The sequence below is a fragment of the Haemaphysalis longicornis genome, unplaced genomic scaffold (genome assembly GCF_048455015.1).
Source record: "Haemaphysalis longicornis isolate Haplotype H1 unplaced genomic scaffold, Haemaphysalis longicornis Haplotype H1 scaffold_2, whole genome shotgun sequence".
Taxonomy (NCBI): domain Eukaryota; kingdom Metazoa; phylum Arthropoda; class Arachnida; order Ixodida; family Ixodidae; genus Haemaphysalis; species Haemaphysalis longicornis.
This window is the reverse complement of record NW_027526295.1, coordinates 263,552,519-263,569,554: the sequence shown is the minus strand read 5'-3', so window position 1 is coordinate 263,569,554 and position 17,036 is coordinate 263,552,519. Positions and strand designations below refer to the sequence as shown.

At 48.8% G+C, this 17,036-nt stretch overlaps 1 protein-coding gene and 1 long non-coding RNA gene across 2 annotated transcripts in view; one reads left to right on the top strand and one right to left on the bottom strand.

Moving 5' to 3' along the window:
• The window catches only part of LOC144170589 (uncharacterized), a 77,226-nt gene that overhangs the window by 47,241 nt on the left and 12,949 nt on the right, over positions 1-17,036 (bottom strand). Inside the window, exons 4-6 of the mRNA XM_077700477.1 lie at positions 15,310-15,357; positions 14,987-15,019; positions 14,221-14,247 (exon numbers count right to left, since the gene is read on the bottom strand). Of these exons, the coding sequence (XP_077556603.1) occupies positions 14,221-14,247; positions 14,987-15,019; positions 15,310-15,357 (108 nt within the window). The remainder of the gene's footprint in view (positions 1-14,220; positions 14,248-14,986; positions 15,020-15,309; positions 15,358-17,036) is intronic.
• Positions 9,367-10,451, top strand: LOC144170588 (uncharacterized). The gene is made up of 2 exons (XR_013322634.1): positions 9,367-10,174; positions 10,248-10,451. It is a non-coding gene; the product is annotated as an uncharacterized LOC144170588 (long non-coding RNA).

The following is a 17,036-nucleotide window of genomic DNA, read 5'->3' as shown; positions in this document are numbered from 1 at the left end:
GAGCCGGCGCTGCGAGCCCACTCTGCTTAAGGCCCCTAAAAGTAATTTTAGGGGCCTTAACTCTGCTGATGCGCGTGTCTCCCACTCCGCGGGTGAGCTCTGCGCCGCTGCTGTTCTCGATCTCTTTTTCTTTTTCGCTACACATCTGGCTACGGGCCTACGCAAAAGTGGGGAAGGGGGGCGGGGTAGGAAGCAACCGGCGAAGACAACAACTCCATGCTCATCAACGACTAATGACTTCCGAATTTTAAATGCAGAGCATTTCAGTAACTCACGATGTCACCCGCGTTGTCCCGTCGTAGTCCGCACCGTCGTTGTCCGCACACCTCCCCTACACTATATAAAAGAAAATACTATCCGGCGCCTGGTTTCGACCCCTCGACCCTGCGGGCGGAACGCAATTTACATGGTGCTCTACCCACTGCGCCACAAAGCCGACACAGAATGGGAGGCTACGAACGCGCATTATATCGTTGACTCATTCAAATTGCTGACGAGCGCTCTCTCGTCAGCAGTTGCCACAAGTGCAACAACATTAACGTAACGCAAACTACTTAACGTCGTGCGCACCCGGAAATGCTCTGCATTTGATCGTGCCCCTCGCGAGGGGGATGTGTCACTGCGTCGCCATGCGAACAGTTTGCCACGCTTTAGTTTCAGTTCTTTCTTTGCTGGGGTGCCGACGAGCGGCGCCTCCTCCTCGCACTTCGCCGCGGGAGGATCCGCGGCGGGGGCGAGAGATGGCGCTGGCGTCTCCGCGGCCGCGTCTGCGGCCTCCGCGGGCACCGGCGCCGGCGCAAGGTCATCGCCCTTGTTTAAAAGTTTAGTTTGCATGCCACGCAGTTTCTTAACCATATATATAATATTTAGATATGGATGCTCCTCTCCGGTTCGTTCTAGTTAGAAACATGTCCACCCGGCGCGTTCGGAATAGTAAGTATGGCCGCAATTAGGGCGGCCGTTATTTCTATAATAAATAAAAAGGGCGCTGTCGGTGCCCCATTCCTCTCATCCAACCCCCGTAACTATCGTTAGGGTCATATTTTTGTGTGGCACGCTACGTACCAGCCATACGCGGCTTCGATGTATGTATATAATTTCTCTAAAGAAGTTATTGAAATAATTGGGAAATGAGACAGAGCACGGAATCATCCCTATATATTAACTAGCTTTGGTTTTTCCTGTTGTCTAGTTTTATTTTAATTCGCCAGATTTAGGGGAAAACCTCAAGGCGGAGTAAGTTTCTGGGAAGAAAAATTTGACATTCACCTCAATGCAGCAATCAAATTTTTCTTCGCTTGTTTTGTTTTATTTACTTTTGTGGTCCTTCAGGTCCGACCTTCCCCCGAACTGAAATCCTGAGTACTCAGCTGTTGTGGGCACCCGCCACTGAGTGCAACAGATTAATCGCAGCAAAATTTTACCAATCTTGCTCTCAACTCGTAACTGATTCGTCTTTGCTAGTTTCTATGTTTCGGGTTCGTATGCAGGTTTGGAGTACACTGCTCAGAAAAATCTGGTTACGTTTTAAAACTAGCACAGCGGCTGTTAAGATACCATGCCGGAGAAAAAGCATCGGTGGATTACAACCTGCAAACTGAAGGGCACAAGGCAGATTGGAAACGAGTTTATTCGGCCAGTTTATTTGGGGCGTAAGATTCCAAACCCAAGCCAGCTATCAGCTTCTGGATTTAACCCTGAACGTAAGGCAAGTATGAGCAGCACTGTAGCGGCAGAACATTCCTTCGTCTTCTCTAAATGTACCTGATTAAAGGGAGGGGGGGGGGGATGGACTTTCCCTAGACGACTTCACAATTTTTCCGCTCTCCGAAGTGAGAAAATGTCCTCGCGTGTTCAGGAACCCAAACGAAGGCGACAAAACACAGAGAGTTTCGTGATAGGAACTATGTAAAAGCCGTAGGCATAGCCTTGGGGATGCACAAAGAGGCGGGTGCATCGTCATCCTCTGGCGTGGAGGCATTTCTGGTACACCGCAGCGCCAAATGCTTGAAGCTATGCTTCGTCAAGTGTATTAATTCAGACCACCAATTCAGGTCCAGCGACTGGCAGCAACACACGAAAATTACATGACTTTGATATGTTGTCTCAAACTATGATCGTTTGGTGTGACAGCCGTTTGATTAATCATGTGTCTAATTTGTTGTATACGTACTATAATGAATTCCGCATAGCTTATATAATTTTGCCCTGTTCGTATGACGGACAGAAGCAGTCGCTACGCGCGTTCACTCTTAGTTTTCGAATTCATATCCCCGAATGTTGCTACTGCGTACTTTTGTACATTATAAGTAGTAGTAAAGGCTTTTTTATTTCTAAAGTTAGGCGACTGGTCGATGAACCTTCCGATTAATCGATTAATGTTATACGCTATTATTTTTTTTAATAAGTTAATTGGTTGAAGTCAAGGCGAGCCAAGCGCCAACGACGATCTGGGTTCCTTGAAAGGGTGCCATGTGCAGAAACCCCTCCTTTCTGGAACTAGAACCCATGGTAAAAAAGGCTGCTGCGTGTCCCTCTGACCTTAACGCCATTTTTAATTCCATTTACTTCCTGTCCCCAACGCGAGCGTGTGTTGAACAAACGCTCGCGTGCTGCAGCACAGCCGCGATGACTGTCAACAAGAAAAGAAACTCCCTGCTGTCGGATCGAATTGTCAACGAATTTCTCGGCCTCCGCAACTGCATAGACGAGCTACCATTGATCGCATAAAATGACCTGTATTCGGTAGCATCGACAATCCAACAGAAACAACCATTAAAAATGGTCCTTTTCTAAGCCATTTTTAAATGAACACGTCCGACTAATTATCTGATTAATAGATTGTTCGACCAATCGAATAACAATTTTTAATCGACGCCCAGCCCTATTTATTACATTATAACAATACAATAATACGCATAATAGTTATAATTATAGTAAGTATTAACCATTTTAGATGCAAAAGCGTCTTATGGTCTCGGCATGTCCCGCGTCGGCTTCCGCACTCACACTGCGCATGCGCAACTCTCCTCCTTACACCCACAGCTGGGCGATACTACACTATAAAGAAAAGAAATAGCGGCGCCAGGTTTCGATCCCACGACTCTCTGGCCGCAACGGGAGGTACGCGGTGCTCTTCCCACTACGCCACAAATCCGGGACAGGAGCAAGTACTACGAACGCGCCTTATGTCCTTGACTCATTCAAATTACGTCAAGAAGCTACTGATACAACGCAGGCACGCGAAGCTGAACGTCAACGGAAACGACGAACTGAAAACTTTAGAGGAGGATGTTGAATTTCCCGCGGGAAAGCTGTGGCGGGAAGCGCCACGCGCCTTGCAGCTCAACCAGCCCCGTCCGCAGCGCCTCTGATGCTGATTGTGGCAGGATGCCCCTAGGGATTGGCCAACCAAAGAATCCATCACGAGGTAGGCTCGCGTTCAACCACTGTCGTCATCTTCCCGTAGGGGAACCGCCGAAGAAGAAGAAGGAGAAGACAAAGCTGCGAAGAGGAGGGCGTGTACATTGCTCTGCAGCCGGTGCACCAATGTCAACAACCTTTACCTCACCAACGCTGACGGAGACTTTCGATTCTACTACAGAGACATCGACAAGAACATGATGGACGAGTTTCGCCGCCTCGAGAACCACCGCCTAGTCACCGTAACACAACAGCACTTGTGTGCCTTTGCCACCGGTGTGGACCCGGACGCGGAATTCCCTCTGGCGCTAGTAAAAGCCAGGTAACTCAACATAACGACAACACAATGGAACCACACGGAACCGCCACGATGCTTCGCATCCTCATCAGGTTCCCCACGAGAAGATGGTGTAATTTTTTTCGCCGGCGGCCAGGAAGGCCTATCGGCAATCCCAGGGAGCGTATAAAAACACGATTGAACAATAAATCATTGGTATTAATATTAATATTAGTATTATCGTCTAGTGGAATATAATCGTAATCCCTACAAAAAACCCCCCACCTTTCTAGGGCTCACCCACAAATCCGCCCCTGATGGCGAATAAGTGGTCAAAATCGTTCGTTGTCCTGCGTTGTCTGTCCCTGACAAAAATTTCGTCGAAGTCCGGCGTCCAGCATGCAGGTTTCACCGCAATAATATAACAGAGATACGAAATTCTGCTCCGATATGATCGCTGATAAATCACATAAGCACGAACGCAGCGAAAAAAAAAAAATACCTTGCACTTCCCCGAGGGGGAGAGTGTGTAAGTGCGAATGCACGGTTGTTGATTGCGCGATTACGGTGGATATCGTGATCTTGGAGTGGAGAGGAGGCGCCCAACACCCGCAGTCACTGAGCGGAGAGAGGAGGAGGAGAGTAGCGCGCGCCCATCTCCCCCCGTTGCTAGGGAAGACGAGGAGGAAGACGAGGAGCGCGCGCACCCGCAGCTGTTGCTATGCGGACGACAGCGGCGGACGATTCAGGCTCGCTTAAGAAGTGCATTCGCACTTAAAAAAAAAAGAAGCCCCTGAGCGCGTAAAACAGCCTTCAAATGCAAGCGCGCAAGGACCATGCAAGGGTAGGCTCCCGCAGCCCCCACGCGGAGAGCGGCGGAACTTCACGTCGAGACTGGTCTGCTTTGTTCTCGCCGCCGCTGCGAAGGCCGTATCAACACGGCGCGCGCCGCCGCTCTAGCCCGGCCGTGCTCCGACAAGCATCTCGTTCGGGCTCATCATACTGCCCTCCCCTTCACACTTCGCCACACTTTCCTCCGCCGTTATCTTTCTGCCTTCGCTCGCTCGATTACAACTCCGACGCCGTCGCCATCGCCGCGGCCATACCACAGCCGCCATGTGGTGTAGTGGCGCCCTCTAGTGGAGCGCCCGCTCACTGTGTGCGCTTGGTTGTATTAATTGTAACTAGATGTCGTTGCTGTGGACGCACGTGACGGGTCACGTGCGTATGCGTCTCGGTGTCGTCTTGTCGAACAATAAACGTTCTCTTTGGGTTCTGGTCTTGGTGCGAGCAGGCCGCACTCTTTCTTCTTGGGCTTGTGGGTGGGCCCGGCGCCCGGCCTTCGCTCCCGTCGCTGCCGAGGCCGCTCGCCGTCGCCCACGACACAACATCTTTTTGGCGACGAGGATGGGATGCTTTTCTTCTGCTGCGACGACATCGTCGACGGGTCCGGCAGAATGAAAACGTGAGTGCGTTTGCCCTCGCTCGAGTGTGACTGTCCGGCGCGTCTGGCGTCGCGAGGCCTAGCGTTCTTTGTGCTGACGCTTGTCGAACCGTCGTTTAGGCCTCGCCCTACTTCGTTCTTCTGCTTCTGCTCCTGCGTCTCTCTCCTTCCTGCTTGGCAGCATGGGCCTCTTCGATAACCTGCCCGTTTTCCTCGAATTGCCGGGGCCGCCTCCGATTCCGTGGCATAACTGGAAAAAATTGTTTCAGGCCCATCTCGAGGCGGCTGGCGGCAGCGACTGGAATGACGGACGACGCGCGTCGGCGCTCGTCAGTGTTTTGGGTAGGGAGGGGCAACGAAGGTATTTTGCTGAGGCGGAGCAGAACGAAGCAAGGAGGGACGCCGCCAGTAACGTGACCGACGCTAATGTAACCAGACCTTTCGTGACCGACTCCGCGACCGACTGTAGTGTGACCGCATCCTCGGCTCCGGCCATTTCGAAATTCGACCAACTTTTGGAGCAGCTGGACCGGCTCTTCGCTGCGTCCACAAATACGCTTGTTGAACGACATGAGTTCACAAGCCGTCGTCAATTTCGGGGGGAAAGTTTTTTAGAATACGTGACCGCTCTAAAGGAGAAAGCCGTACGTTGCAAGTTCGGGCTGACGTACGCGGAGCGCGTCCGAGATCAAATCATACATGGAACGTCTAACCCCCAGGTTAGAGAAAAGCTGCTCGCACATGGCGAAAGGTTGTCTTTGGAGAAAGCTGAAGAGATTGGTCGGAGTTTTGAATCTTTGTCGTTGGCGAACCAAGCCTTCGGTTCGCATCAAGTACAAGCAGTAGGTCGACGAGGAGAAGGTGGCGTCGCGGAAGATGACAGTCGGGGAAGCCGCCGCGCTCAAGATGGCGGCGTGGAGAATCAAGATGGCATGGGCCGCCGGGGAGGCCGGGGCGCTCAAGATGGCGGCACAGGAATTCAAGATGGCCTGGCCAGCCGGGGAGGCCGTGACGTCATTCCACCGGGTTCGGGAAGGCAAGATGGTGGCCTCCAAGATGGACGTTTCCATCCGCAGTCAGCTGTAGAGTTCCGCGGCACAGTTCAGCAGAAGAAGTTTGCAGGCAAGCTTCAGTTGTGCGAACGATGCGGAAATAAATGGCATAATTCAGCATTTCAAAATTGTCCAGCCCGAAATCGGCGCTGCAACTCTTGTAATAAGTGGGGACATTTCGCATCGATGTGCCGTAAGCCGGCACCAGTGCATCGAGTTTCTTCGAAGGAAGCTACGGGATCCGCTTCGACACCGGAACCTGTAGAGCATCCAGCATCCACGGAGATCAACGCACCCGCAAGATCTTCCGTCTTAACAGTCAGCACTTCTTCTAGAAAGGACTTAGTCGTCCAAGCTGAAGTCAGCGTCAACAATCCTCCAAGAAAGGACTTAGTCGTTCAAGCCGAAGTCAGCGGAGTGACCATGCAACTCTTAGTCGATACCGGAGCATCCGTGTCGTTGATGACTGTCGAAGATTTCAAGCGTCACTTCAGTAAGCAGCATGCGCTGTCCAAGGCTTCCGTCAACTTGTGGAATTTTCCCAAACAACGTATCGGCATCCGCGGCTCATTCCAAGCTCCTGTTCAAGTCTTGCAACGGTCTTGCTCCGTCACATTCTACGTCACCGACAAAGGGACATCTCTTTTGGGGCTCGACGCCATCCAGCAACTGGGCATTCAGATCGACGGTGCGTCTCTTACGTGTCGACTAGCATCGGTGTGTGCAGTGCAGTGTCCCGTGAACGTGCCCCCGGGTTTCGAACATCTCTTCAACGGCGAGTTGGGTCTTGTCAAGGACGTCTCGCATAAGATCCAACGGCGGCCAGGTGTGACTCCAGTTGCATCTAAGCTACGAAGATTGCCTCTTGCTCTCCGTGATCCAGTGTCCAGCGAGCTGCGACGCCTCGAGGACAATGATGTCATTGAGCGTGTCGACGCCTCGGAGTGGGTTTCGCCACTCGTCGTCGTCCGGAAAAAGAACGGGGACATTCGGCTGTGTGTGGACCTCCGGGAACCGAATAAGGCAATTATCATTGATGGGTATCCTTTACCGCATGTTGAAGAGCTGTTGCAGATGTTTCATGGTGCTGTTTGTTTTTCTAAGCTTGACTTGGCGTCGGCTTATCATCAGTTGTTGCTGGAAGAGGGCAGTAGGGACTTAACTACTTTCGTAACTCATGAAGGCTTATTCAGGTTTAAGAGGGTGTGTTTTGGTCTGGCGTCGGCGCCTGCGGTTTTTCAAAAAATGATGTCTCAGATCTTAAAAAATTGCAAAAATGTTGTTTGCTATCTTGATGATATTCTTGTGTGGGGAAAGACTCAGTCTGAGCATGACGCGAGCTTGGTTGAAGTCTTAACATGTATAGCAAACAGTGGCATGAAGTTGAACGACAAATGTCTTTTTTCGGTCAAGGAACTTGATTTTTTGGGTCACAAGATTTCGGCTGAGGGCATATCACCTTTGGAGAGCAAAGTAAAAGCTATAGTTAATGCTCCCGCTCCTACGGACATAAAGTCACTGCAATCATTTTTAGGTCTTGCAGGATACTATGCTAAGTTCATAAAGAACTATGCAGAGATAGTTGAACCACTTCGCCTCATGCTCAGGAAGGGTCAGACGTTTTGTTGGTCTGATGATGCTCAGCGCAGTTTCGATCAGTTGAAAGCGTGCCTCACATGTTCTCCGGTTGTGAAGGTCTTTAATCCTGACTTGCCTGTAGTAGTAACTACCGACGCATCTGATGTGGGAATTGGCGCGGTACTACAGCAGTGGTATGGTTCTCGGCTTGAAACCATAGCCTTTGCATCTAGAACTTTGTCGGAGACTGAGAGAAAATACTCTGTGGGAGAGCGCGAAGCGCTGGCTTGTTTGTTCGCGTGCGAAAAGTGGCACATTTTTCTTTGGGGCAGACGGTTCACACTTAGAACTGACCATCAGGCTGTAGTTGCTTTGTTAGCCGCAGGAGACTCAGGTCGTAGACCTTTAAGGATTTCACGGTGGTCAGCTCGTCTGCTGTACTACAATTTTGACATCGAGTATTGCAAAGGGTCAGAAAATCTGGTGGCTGACGCTCTATCGAGATTACCCATTCAGACCGGTCAAGAACTTGTTAAGGAGGAAGAGATAGTGTCACTAGTGACATCAGTAGTCGATAAAGAAACCGTGCAGCTGGCAACGAAGGCAGATGTGACGTTGCAGAAGGTAGCAGAGTATGTGTCCAAGGGTTGGCCTGATAAGAAAAAGGTACACAGTGATTTAACTGCTTACTTTCATGTAAGGGATGAACTTTCTGTTGTGGACGGATTACTCATGCGTGATGACCGTGTAGTTATCCCTTGTGTACTGGTACCTACATTTCTCGAGTTAGCACATGAAAATCATCAAGGAATAGTACGTACGAAACAACTTCTCCGGGAACGTTACTGGTGGCCTCAAATGGATCGCAATGTTGAAGAACATGTAAAGCATTGTCACGTTTGTCAGCTGGCAGACAAGTCTGCTAAGCCTCATGTAGCTCCGTTGCAGCCAGTGGAATGGCCTGAAGGGCCTTGGCAAAAGTTGGGGATGGACATCGTCGGTCCGTTAGATGTGTCGTACCCCCGATTTCTTGTTACACTAGTCGATTACTACTCTAAGTGGCCTGAGGTTCTGGGCACAAATTCCATTTCAACTGAGGATGTCATTAAGTTGTTGGACTCTTCTTTCAGTCGGGAAGGGCTCCCTGAGGTTTTAGTGACGGATAATGGACCCCAGTTTGTCTCCAAACAAATGCAAGAGTATCTAAAGGAGAAAGGTATCCGCCACGTGTTCTCGTCGAATTATTACCCTCAGGCTAACGGCCAGATTGAACGGTTTAACAGAGTTCTCAAAGAACATTTACAGGTAGCCAGACTTGAAGGCAAGGATGCTTCGAAAAGCATTACACAATTTCTTGGGTCGTATAGGGTCACACCACATTCAATGACAGGTCTTTCTACAGCTTTTTTGCTGCATGGACGTCAGCCTCGTTCCAAAGTGGATATTAGCAACTTCAGGATACGCAAAAAGGCAGCAGAATCGGACAATTTCCTGCCTCATGTTCGGAATCAGGTCTTCGCGAAGCAGCATAAAGCTAAACAGTACTTTGACAGAAGGAAAGGTGCGCAGCAGACCCGCATAAAGGCGGGAGATGTCGTGAAGGTAAAATTCCGTAAGCAAGGATTTCTGAAGTATAGTAAGCCGTTGACAGTGCAAGCTCAGGTTGCACCTTTCACCTTTAAGCTCAGTGATGGAAAGATCTGGAACGCTTCAAAACTCACAGTCGTTCCGAAGGGAATTGAGATTGGCTCGGCACCGTATTCCTTTGACAATGTTGAACTCTCGTCGAGGCATAAAGAGTTTTTGTACTCTTTGTCTAACTTGGACATTTGTGACAGTCAGTCCCCTAGTCCACAGTTGTCAGAAGGGACAAGCCCCAGGGTTCAGACAGACCCTGATCTGTCGGAGGTTTCTACCAGTGCAAGGTCTGAATCCATTGTCCCTCGGGAACCATTAGAATGTCAGGAAGAAAAATAGTGAACAAACAAATCCAAATAGCCATGTAGACAACACAAGGGAAAATGAGGGGGCGTCTGGATCGTCAAATAATGCAAGTTCAACGTCTACGCGTCCGCGCCGTAAGACTAAGCAGCCTCAGTGGCTTCGCGAATATGTGCAGTAAGGGGTATACGTACGGTTCATGCTTTGCGTCATGTTGGACGTGTCATGTCTGTGTTGAATCGTATATCATCATTGAAAGTGTTTTGGACGGGTTTTTTTTTGGGGGGACTTTAGAGAACTGTCGTGAGCGAAAATGTTTTTTGGATGGGTTTTTTTTCGGGACTTATAGAACTGTCGTGAGCGACTGATAGCCTGTTGTGTGAGTCAAGTGAAAGGAAGATGCAGACATTCTTCAAAGCACGGGAGAATGATGTGGAGTGTGCATTTAAGATGCTGTATGTATTTCGCAGAGTGTGCGAACTTCTTTTTGCACGGGGAGATGATGTGGTGTAGTGCATTTAAGATGCTGTAGGTATTTCGCAGAGTGTGCGAACTTCTTTTGCACGGGAAGATGATGTGGTGTAGTGGCGCCCTCTAGTGGAGCGCCCGCTCACTGTGTGCGCTTGGTTGTATTAATTGTAACTAGATGTCGTTGCTGTGGACGCACGTGACGGGTCACGTGCGTATGCGTCTCGGTGTCGTCTTGTCGAACAATAAACGTTCTCTTTGGGTTCTGGTCTTGGTGCGAGCAGGCCGCACTCTTTCTTCTTGGGCTTGTGGGTGGGCCCGGCGCCCGGCCTTCGCTCCCGTCGCTGCCGAGGCCGCTCGCCGTCGCCCACGACACAACACGCCACACTGCTTGCGCACTAAAATAAAACTAGATTGATCTCAATCCTTGTTACAGCTCAATACGCTTGCGTAGAGGGTGAAGGAAGGTACTGTGGTCGTCAAAAATACCTGGTCAAGTACTTTTGTAATGTGAGAGTAAATGCCTCACCGTTCAGTTGACCTTCAAGGTCCTTGAGCGAACCTTTGTGTACAGAGGTTCCCTTTCGGAAGAAAAAGCGCGGGCTTAAAACCAGCAGTAGGGAGAGGTGGCTGCCCACGCCTGTACACCGCAGATGAAGTGAACGCAAAAAATGTCGCATGACATAACAGCATCGAAGGCAATTAAGTTGACTAAAAAGTATAAAAATGTGGATGACAAAGCGTGGGCCTCAGTATAAGAGTTCCCGGTAAGACAATCACGCCGGAAGAGGAAGAAAGATGTGTCGACGGTGGCGGATGCGAATGTGGAAAAAAATTCAGGGGAGCTTGCACACACGCGCAAGACTTGAATGGCGAAGCTGTTGTAGGTGAGCATTGCCGGACATATAGTTAAGTCTTAGCATCATCGTTTAGGGACAAATTGTTTATGTTTCCTGAAGAAGAAAGTATATATGACAGCTGCATCTTACCGGTACTCACCTACGGGGAAGAAAATTGGAGGCTCATTAAGAGGGTTCAACTTAAATTGAGGACGACTCAGCGGGCAAGGGAACAGAAGATGATAGGTGTAACATTAAGGGACAAGAAGAGAGCGGAGTGGGTCAGGGAACAAACGCGTGTTAAGGACATATTAGTAGAAATTAAGAAGAAGAAATGGACGTGGGCAGGGCATGCAATGCGACGTCACGATAACCGTTGGTCATTAAAGGTAACAGAGTGGATCCCTAGAGAAGGCAAGCGTGGCAGGGGGCGGCAGAACGTTAGATGGGCAGATGAGATCAAAAAGTTTGCGGGGATAAATTGGTCGCAGTTGGCACAGGACCGAGGTAATTGGAGAATAATGGGAGAGGCCTTTGCCCTGCAGTGGGCGTAGATAGGCTGATGATGATGATGATGATGATCAATGTTTATTTGCATAGTTGCGGTGCTAGTAATCGTCATATGCGTCGAAAAGGTCGCCATCTCCTTCGCTGCGAGTGGTGGATGCAAAGTCATCCTCAGCATTGTAGACTTCCACCAGCTCTTCGTCATCGACTCGAGGCAGCGGTGGCTGGATCCGCAAGTCGTCTCGGGAAGGAGTGGCACACTAGTAGCCATGTCGCCAGTTATCCATAACGGCTTCTAGACAATGCGGCGGCCGCGGTGACCTCTCCGAAGCAGGGTGTCTTTTCACCTTTAGCATTAGCGCTGGAGTTTGTTTGCATGCGCGGCAGCGTTTTGCAGCTAGCGTTGCCGAAATACGCGAACGCTGGAGTTTTGTTTTTTTTTTTTTTTTTGCCTATGTTGACCAATCTCCCTAAGTGGGTATGCTTGGCTTGACGAACGTGCGCTCGAGGCACACGGCGAATGCCGCTGTTATTATTTTTTTGTGGCCAATATTGGTCAATCTCTAGAAGTGGGTATGCTGAGCTTGACGGACATGCGCCCCAGGCACGCGCGCACGAGCGCTCGGCCTTTTCTTGGCACATTTAACTGCGGACACCATACAGAAACGATTTGCTCAATAGCTTCGCTATTAAAAAGAGAACCTGAATTAGAGTAAATCATGTGTTTGTCTTTAATGCATAGCCACTCAGGCTTTTAGGGTCGAAGCCCCTTAGGGGCTCGGGCTGTAGGCGTCTTCTGTCGCCGTCGTCGTTTCATGTAGTCACGATACTGAAGCACTGGGTCACTCGTTTTCCAACGCCTCCCACTAGAACGTTTCATCTCCATTGGGAAAAACACGTAATAAAGAACACACCGGGGCACTCGTTTTTCGTTCGCACTTGCTTGCTTGCTTCTATTTCGCTCCGTACTCGCTTTAACTTTAAAATTTGCAGTTCTCCATTTCGAATTTCACTTCTCCGTCTTCGTAATTGGGATGTCGCGTAAATCAGCGCGCTCCGTGTGGCGAGAGAGAGACTTATAATCTTTGAATACACTTAAATACACTGCATGCTTCGCCCCTCCCCAGGTTTCACGTTAGTGCAGGTGGCCCGATTTTTAATGCAATACTAACTCGAAAGCCGAAGGAGGTAAATGAAAAGCGGAGTACGATGCGTTGGCTCATTTAGTGGCTACGCTCCAGTCCTGCCATTGTCGCGGCGCTACGGCGCGATTTAGTTCGAAGCCATGGCTGAAGTCCTGCACACAGGCCTTTCGGCGTATATGTTTCGCTTGTGTTCGAGTCGTCTTACGCAAAACATAAGGAACCTAGATGGCTTTGTTCTTATTTTGTAGTTTTAATGATGAGGGAGCAGAACCGGCGAGTGGCTTCGGCTCTACACCATAACTCGCACGGCCGACAAGTTCCACGGTGACCGCAGGCAAAAACACCGGGACGTTCATTTCCCTCACGTGCGCGCTCGGGAACCGAGCCAATTATGCCACGGGGCCACCTGTGGGGGCAAAAGCAGCTCCGAGTAGGATGTCGAACGCTTCGGAACGCTGAACAACGGCCACCCTTGGGCGCATGAATTTTTCACAAATTTAGCGAGATCATCGCAGAGGCGTCGTTGGTATACACTAGCCCTACGACTACTACCAGCTTTACGGGGCACTCATTGACTCGGCAATCTCACGTCAAAACACAATAAAGGTTGACACTAAGGTAAGGTACTCCTTTCAATTGGGTTCTTCATTGGTTTCGCAAACTGAACTGAAAAAAAAAAAAACTAATTTTGCGTGCATCCTAACAGAAAATCTAGGAGCACTTGCGCACCAAGTAAAATGATTAGGATGTCGACGGAGGGCTTACGATGCAGTTGTCCCAACATCATCTGCCTTGGCTAAATGGGAGAAATTCATGTTGCCTCGGATATTTTCATGTAACTACAGTGACTGATGCGTGGTGAAACATAGTTTCGTATGAAAATACATGGCGCAAGGCGAGCCGCGTTGAGTTGGGCGAATGAATCCCAACAAGTATAGTGGCGGGATCGCCGTAGAAGACGGAGCAAGTGGCTCACGATTTCGCAACATGGACATGTTTTGGCAAAAACTTTAGAAATCGCCTAGGGTTCCACTCATATTTGCGGTTCAATAAACGAAAAATGCAACCCAAAACGGCACATTCTGGTGACTCACCCAGCCCTGTTAAGAAAGTGTTACAAATCAAGTTTAGTGTCAAAAATCAACGCAGCTTTGCTTTTAAATTAGTGCTTTATACTACTTGTCAGTGCGCTAGCATGGTTGACCATCTCCTAGGGTTTTATAAACTGTAAGAAAAGCTGCGAACATGGCTGAAATAAATTCCAATTACCGACATTTTATCACACTGCGCTGGAGATAGCGCTCATTTTAAATTGTGATCGTCGTACATACGGCTGCCGTGGTTAAACGTACTCCGCATTTTGACGAATTCATAGCGCGAAGAACGAGAAGAAGAAAGAGGACACACAACACAGCGCTGTGTTATGTGTCCTCTTTCTTGTCCTCGTTCTTCGCGCTATGAATTCGTCAAAATCGCCGCACCAACTTGCCCAAGAATCCGTACTAGATCTCCGCATGCCTGATTGAAAATACAAAATAGTACGAACCTCCCTCGTCATTCCGTCTCCGTGAAACTGGAATAGACACACAGAGAGACAAAGGTTATTTTGTGGCCAACTTCTTGTCCCTAATGCCAATATGGCGTTATTTTCGCTCGTAGAGAATTGAAATAGCCTTCTTGGTGTAGTTCATGGTTAATACTTTGAAAAACTTCATTTGCACGTGGTACACATGATAGTGATTTAGATTGCCGTGAAAAACTGGCATGGCTGCAATAGGACAAACATCACCAACGTAATTTTCGAGATAGAAAAACAACACGCCGACCACGAAGTTGCCTACGCGGTCAAAATAGTTCAGTGGGTTGAGCATAACACGATCACAAGTCGCCTGCAAGGGAACTGCTGCAGCGCATTGGTTCATTTAGCGGATCTGCCAACATATGGTACGCCAATGACAACGGCTATGCAAGCCTATATGCTTTCCTGAACTGCATTCATGCCTCTGCACCAACGAGGCAGAATAGTCCCATGTGGGCCCATTTATTCAAAATTTTTTGTTTCTTTGTGACTGCTTTATGATTTCGATACGGGTACACTCAGTCAGTCAGTCAGTCAGTCAGTCAGTCAGTCAGTCAGTCAGTCAGTCAGTCAGTCAGTCAATCAATCAATCAATCAATCAATCAATCAATCAATCAATCAATCAATCAATCAATCAATCAATCAATCAATCAATCAATCAATCAATCAATCAATCAATCAATCAATCAATCAATCGACCATACCAGATAGAAGAACCCCAGTTTATACTAACCTTGAACAGCAATGCTGCCGTCGGCCATGTTTCCTGGATCAGCGGCGAGGGTTCCCGGCAGAGGCGGAAGAGGAGGAGGAGGAGGCCACATGGAGAGGGAAAGAGGGTTGGAGAGAGGAAGGGGAGAAGTTTTCGCCCCCTTAAGTCAACAGCGCAACCAGAGACGGCGGGCCTCGCTAATTGCTCGCGGAGACACGCAGGTCTCGCCTAATTAAGATGTCCCACAACCGTCTACTGCGGCCGCCCGAGCCAGCGCGGGCTTGGACGCGAAAAAAGAAAGAAAAGCGAGACCACGATGATGGCACGCAGTGCGGACAACTTACGGTCGACTTGCACGGACAGCAGCCGCTGCGGAGACAGCCAGCTTGGCGCTGGAACACACAAGAAACGGGAGCGGTAAGCAGATAACTTACTTTCCCAACTAGGAGTCTTTTTTTGTATATCTGCTCATTTTATTTCTTTATATCTCTGCGTTGGCGCCGACACTGGGTGCGCACGACTTTCGAGCCGAGCAAAGAACACGCAGAGTTACCACGAGGCTTGGAGCTATGAAGCGCTAACCGAACAAAAAATGTCGACTGCAGTTTTTATCTGCATATATCATTTGCTGTTTCCAGCAAGTCTGACCACAAATAGGGCACTTAACGAACGCGCTACTTTTCACTTTTGGCTTTTAAAAACTTGGAGGATGTCCTTCCTCCAGGCGCGTGTCTTAAGCGTTCGCACGGTTTCACCAAGACCTACTCTTTTTTTGGCTTTCACCTCTTTAACTGCTTTGCGTTCCTCCACCAAGTTTTCAAACTATTCTAACTTTTGCCTTTTCTCGAAATTATGTTCTGCCGAGACCGAGTGGCGTCGGATATAACTCGTCGTTTATTCGTGCACTTGAGAACTACCTTCATAGGGTCGTCACAAAACCATGCGACGAGCCTAACAGGTGGCACAGACATTCCTTTAGTGATCGAAAACCTAGTGGAAGCGAATCAAAACAAACGGCTGCCAGTAGAGCAGTTAATGCTGTTTGCCCAGAGCTCACAACGGTACTTGACGCCCGAGTGGCGCGACCCAGCTTCGTGGGCAAGCTGGGAGCAGCTGCCTCGAGGTCGCGGAAAGGCTGCCTTCACACCCGTTTGGAGAGGGGAGGCTTGGGGCCAGTTACAGCCTGTTCGGAACGTGAGAGACTCGAAATGATGTGATGTGCGTACACACTGCGGGCTTCCTTTGTACGCCGCCTAAAATTTCTTGGTGTTCCGGTCAGACGTAGACATGTGGGGCTCGAAGTTTCGAACGTGCATTCTGCGTAATGGGTTGTGGGGTTTTAAACTGCAGTGTCCAGAAGTGAGTGCATGAAAATGGTTGCTGTTCCTTGTCTGTAAATTAGTGCGAAGGGTTTAGTGTAATCATTTTTTTCGGGGAAGAGGGGGCGCACGCAGGGGTCGTTTAAGCTGGTAATTAGTCATTTACTGAAGCCTGGAGATAGGTGCTCGGAATTGATCCCACCAAGCCCCGAGGCCTGAGAATAAACGTAATGACAACAAGAAGTAAACAAACTTTTGTTTTGAGACTATTCTGTCAACACGATATAAAATCGACCGCAGCAATGCTTGTTATTTCATCTTATAACGAGAATTTCTTCTTTTTATTCTTGTCTGTTTAAACCTCTAGTGTGTCCACTACAAAGCTAAGGTAACAATTTATTGGGCCCTCCTTTTCATGGCTCGTCAGTATATAAAATTAGGCACAGAAACTACTTCTCGCTAATACAATTGTATTCTTGAAACAATTACATATCTACTGTTCTAAACGTGACTTTTCAAGCTTTCATCAGGAATGCGATAACGTTTACAAATGATTCTAATCAACTCAAGGTACTTTTCTGAAAACTCGTCACACTTTTGCGTTCCCTTTTCAACTCAGCAATTTTTCTCCTGAAATTACTTATATTTGCTCGCAAATAACGTTTAAATCAGTTCTTTGGTGTTCATCTTGCAATGTTTCAGTCGTGTTAGAGATTTACAAAACATTGGAAGGGTGCATACGATTATAAGCT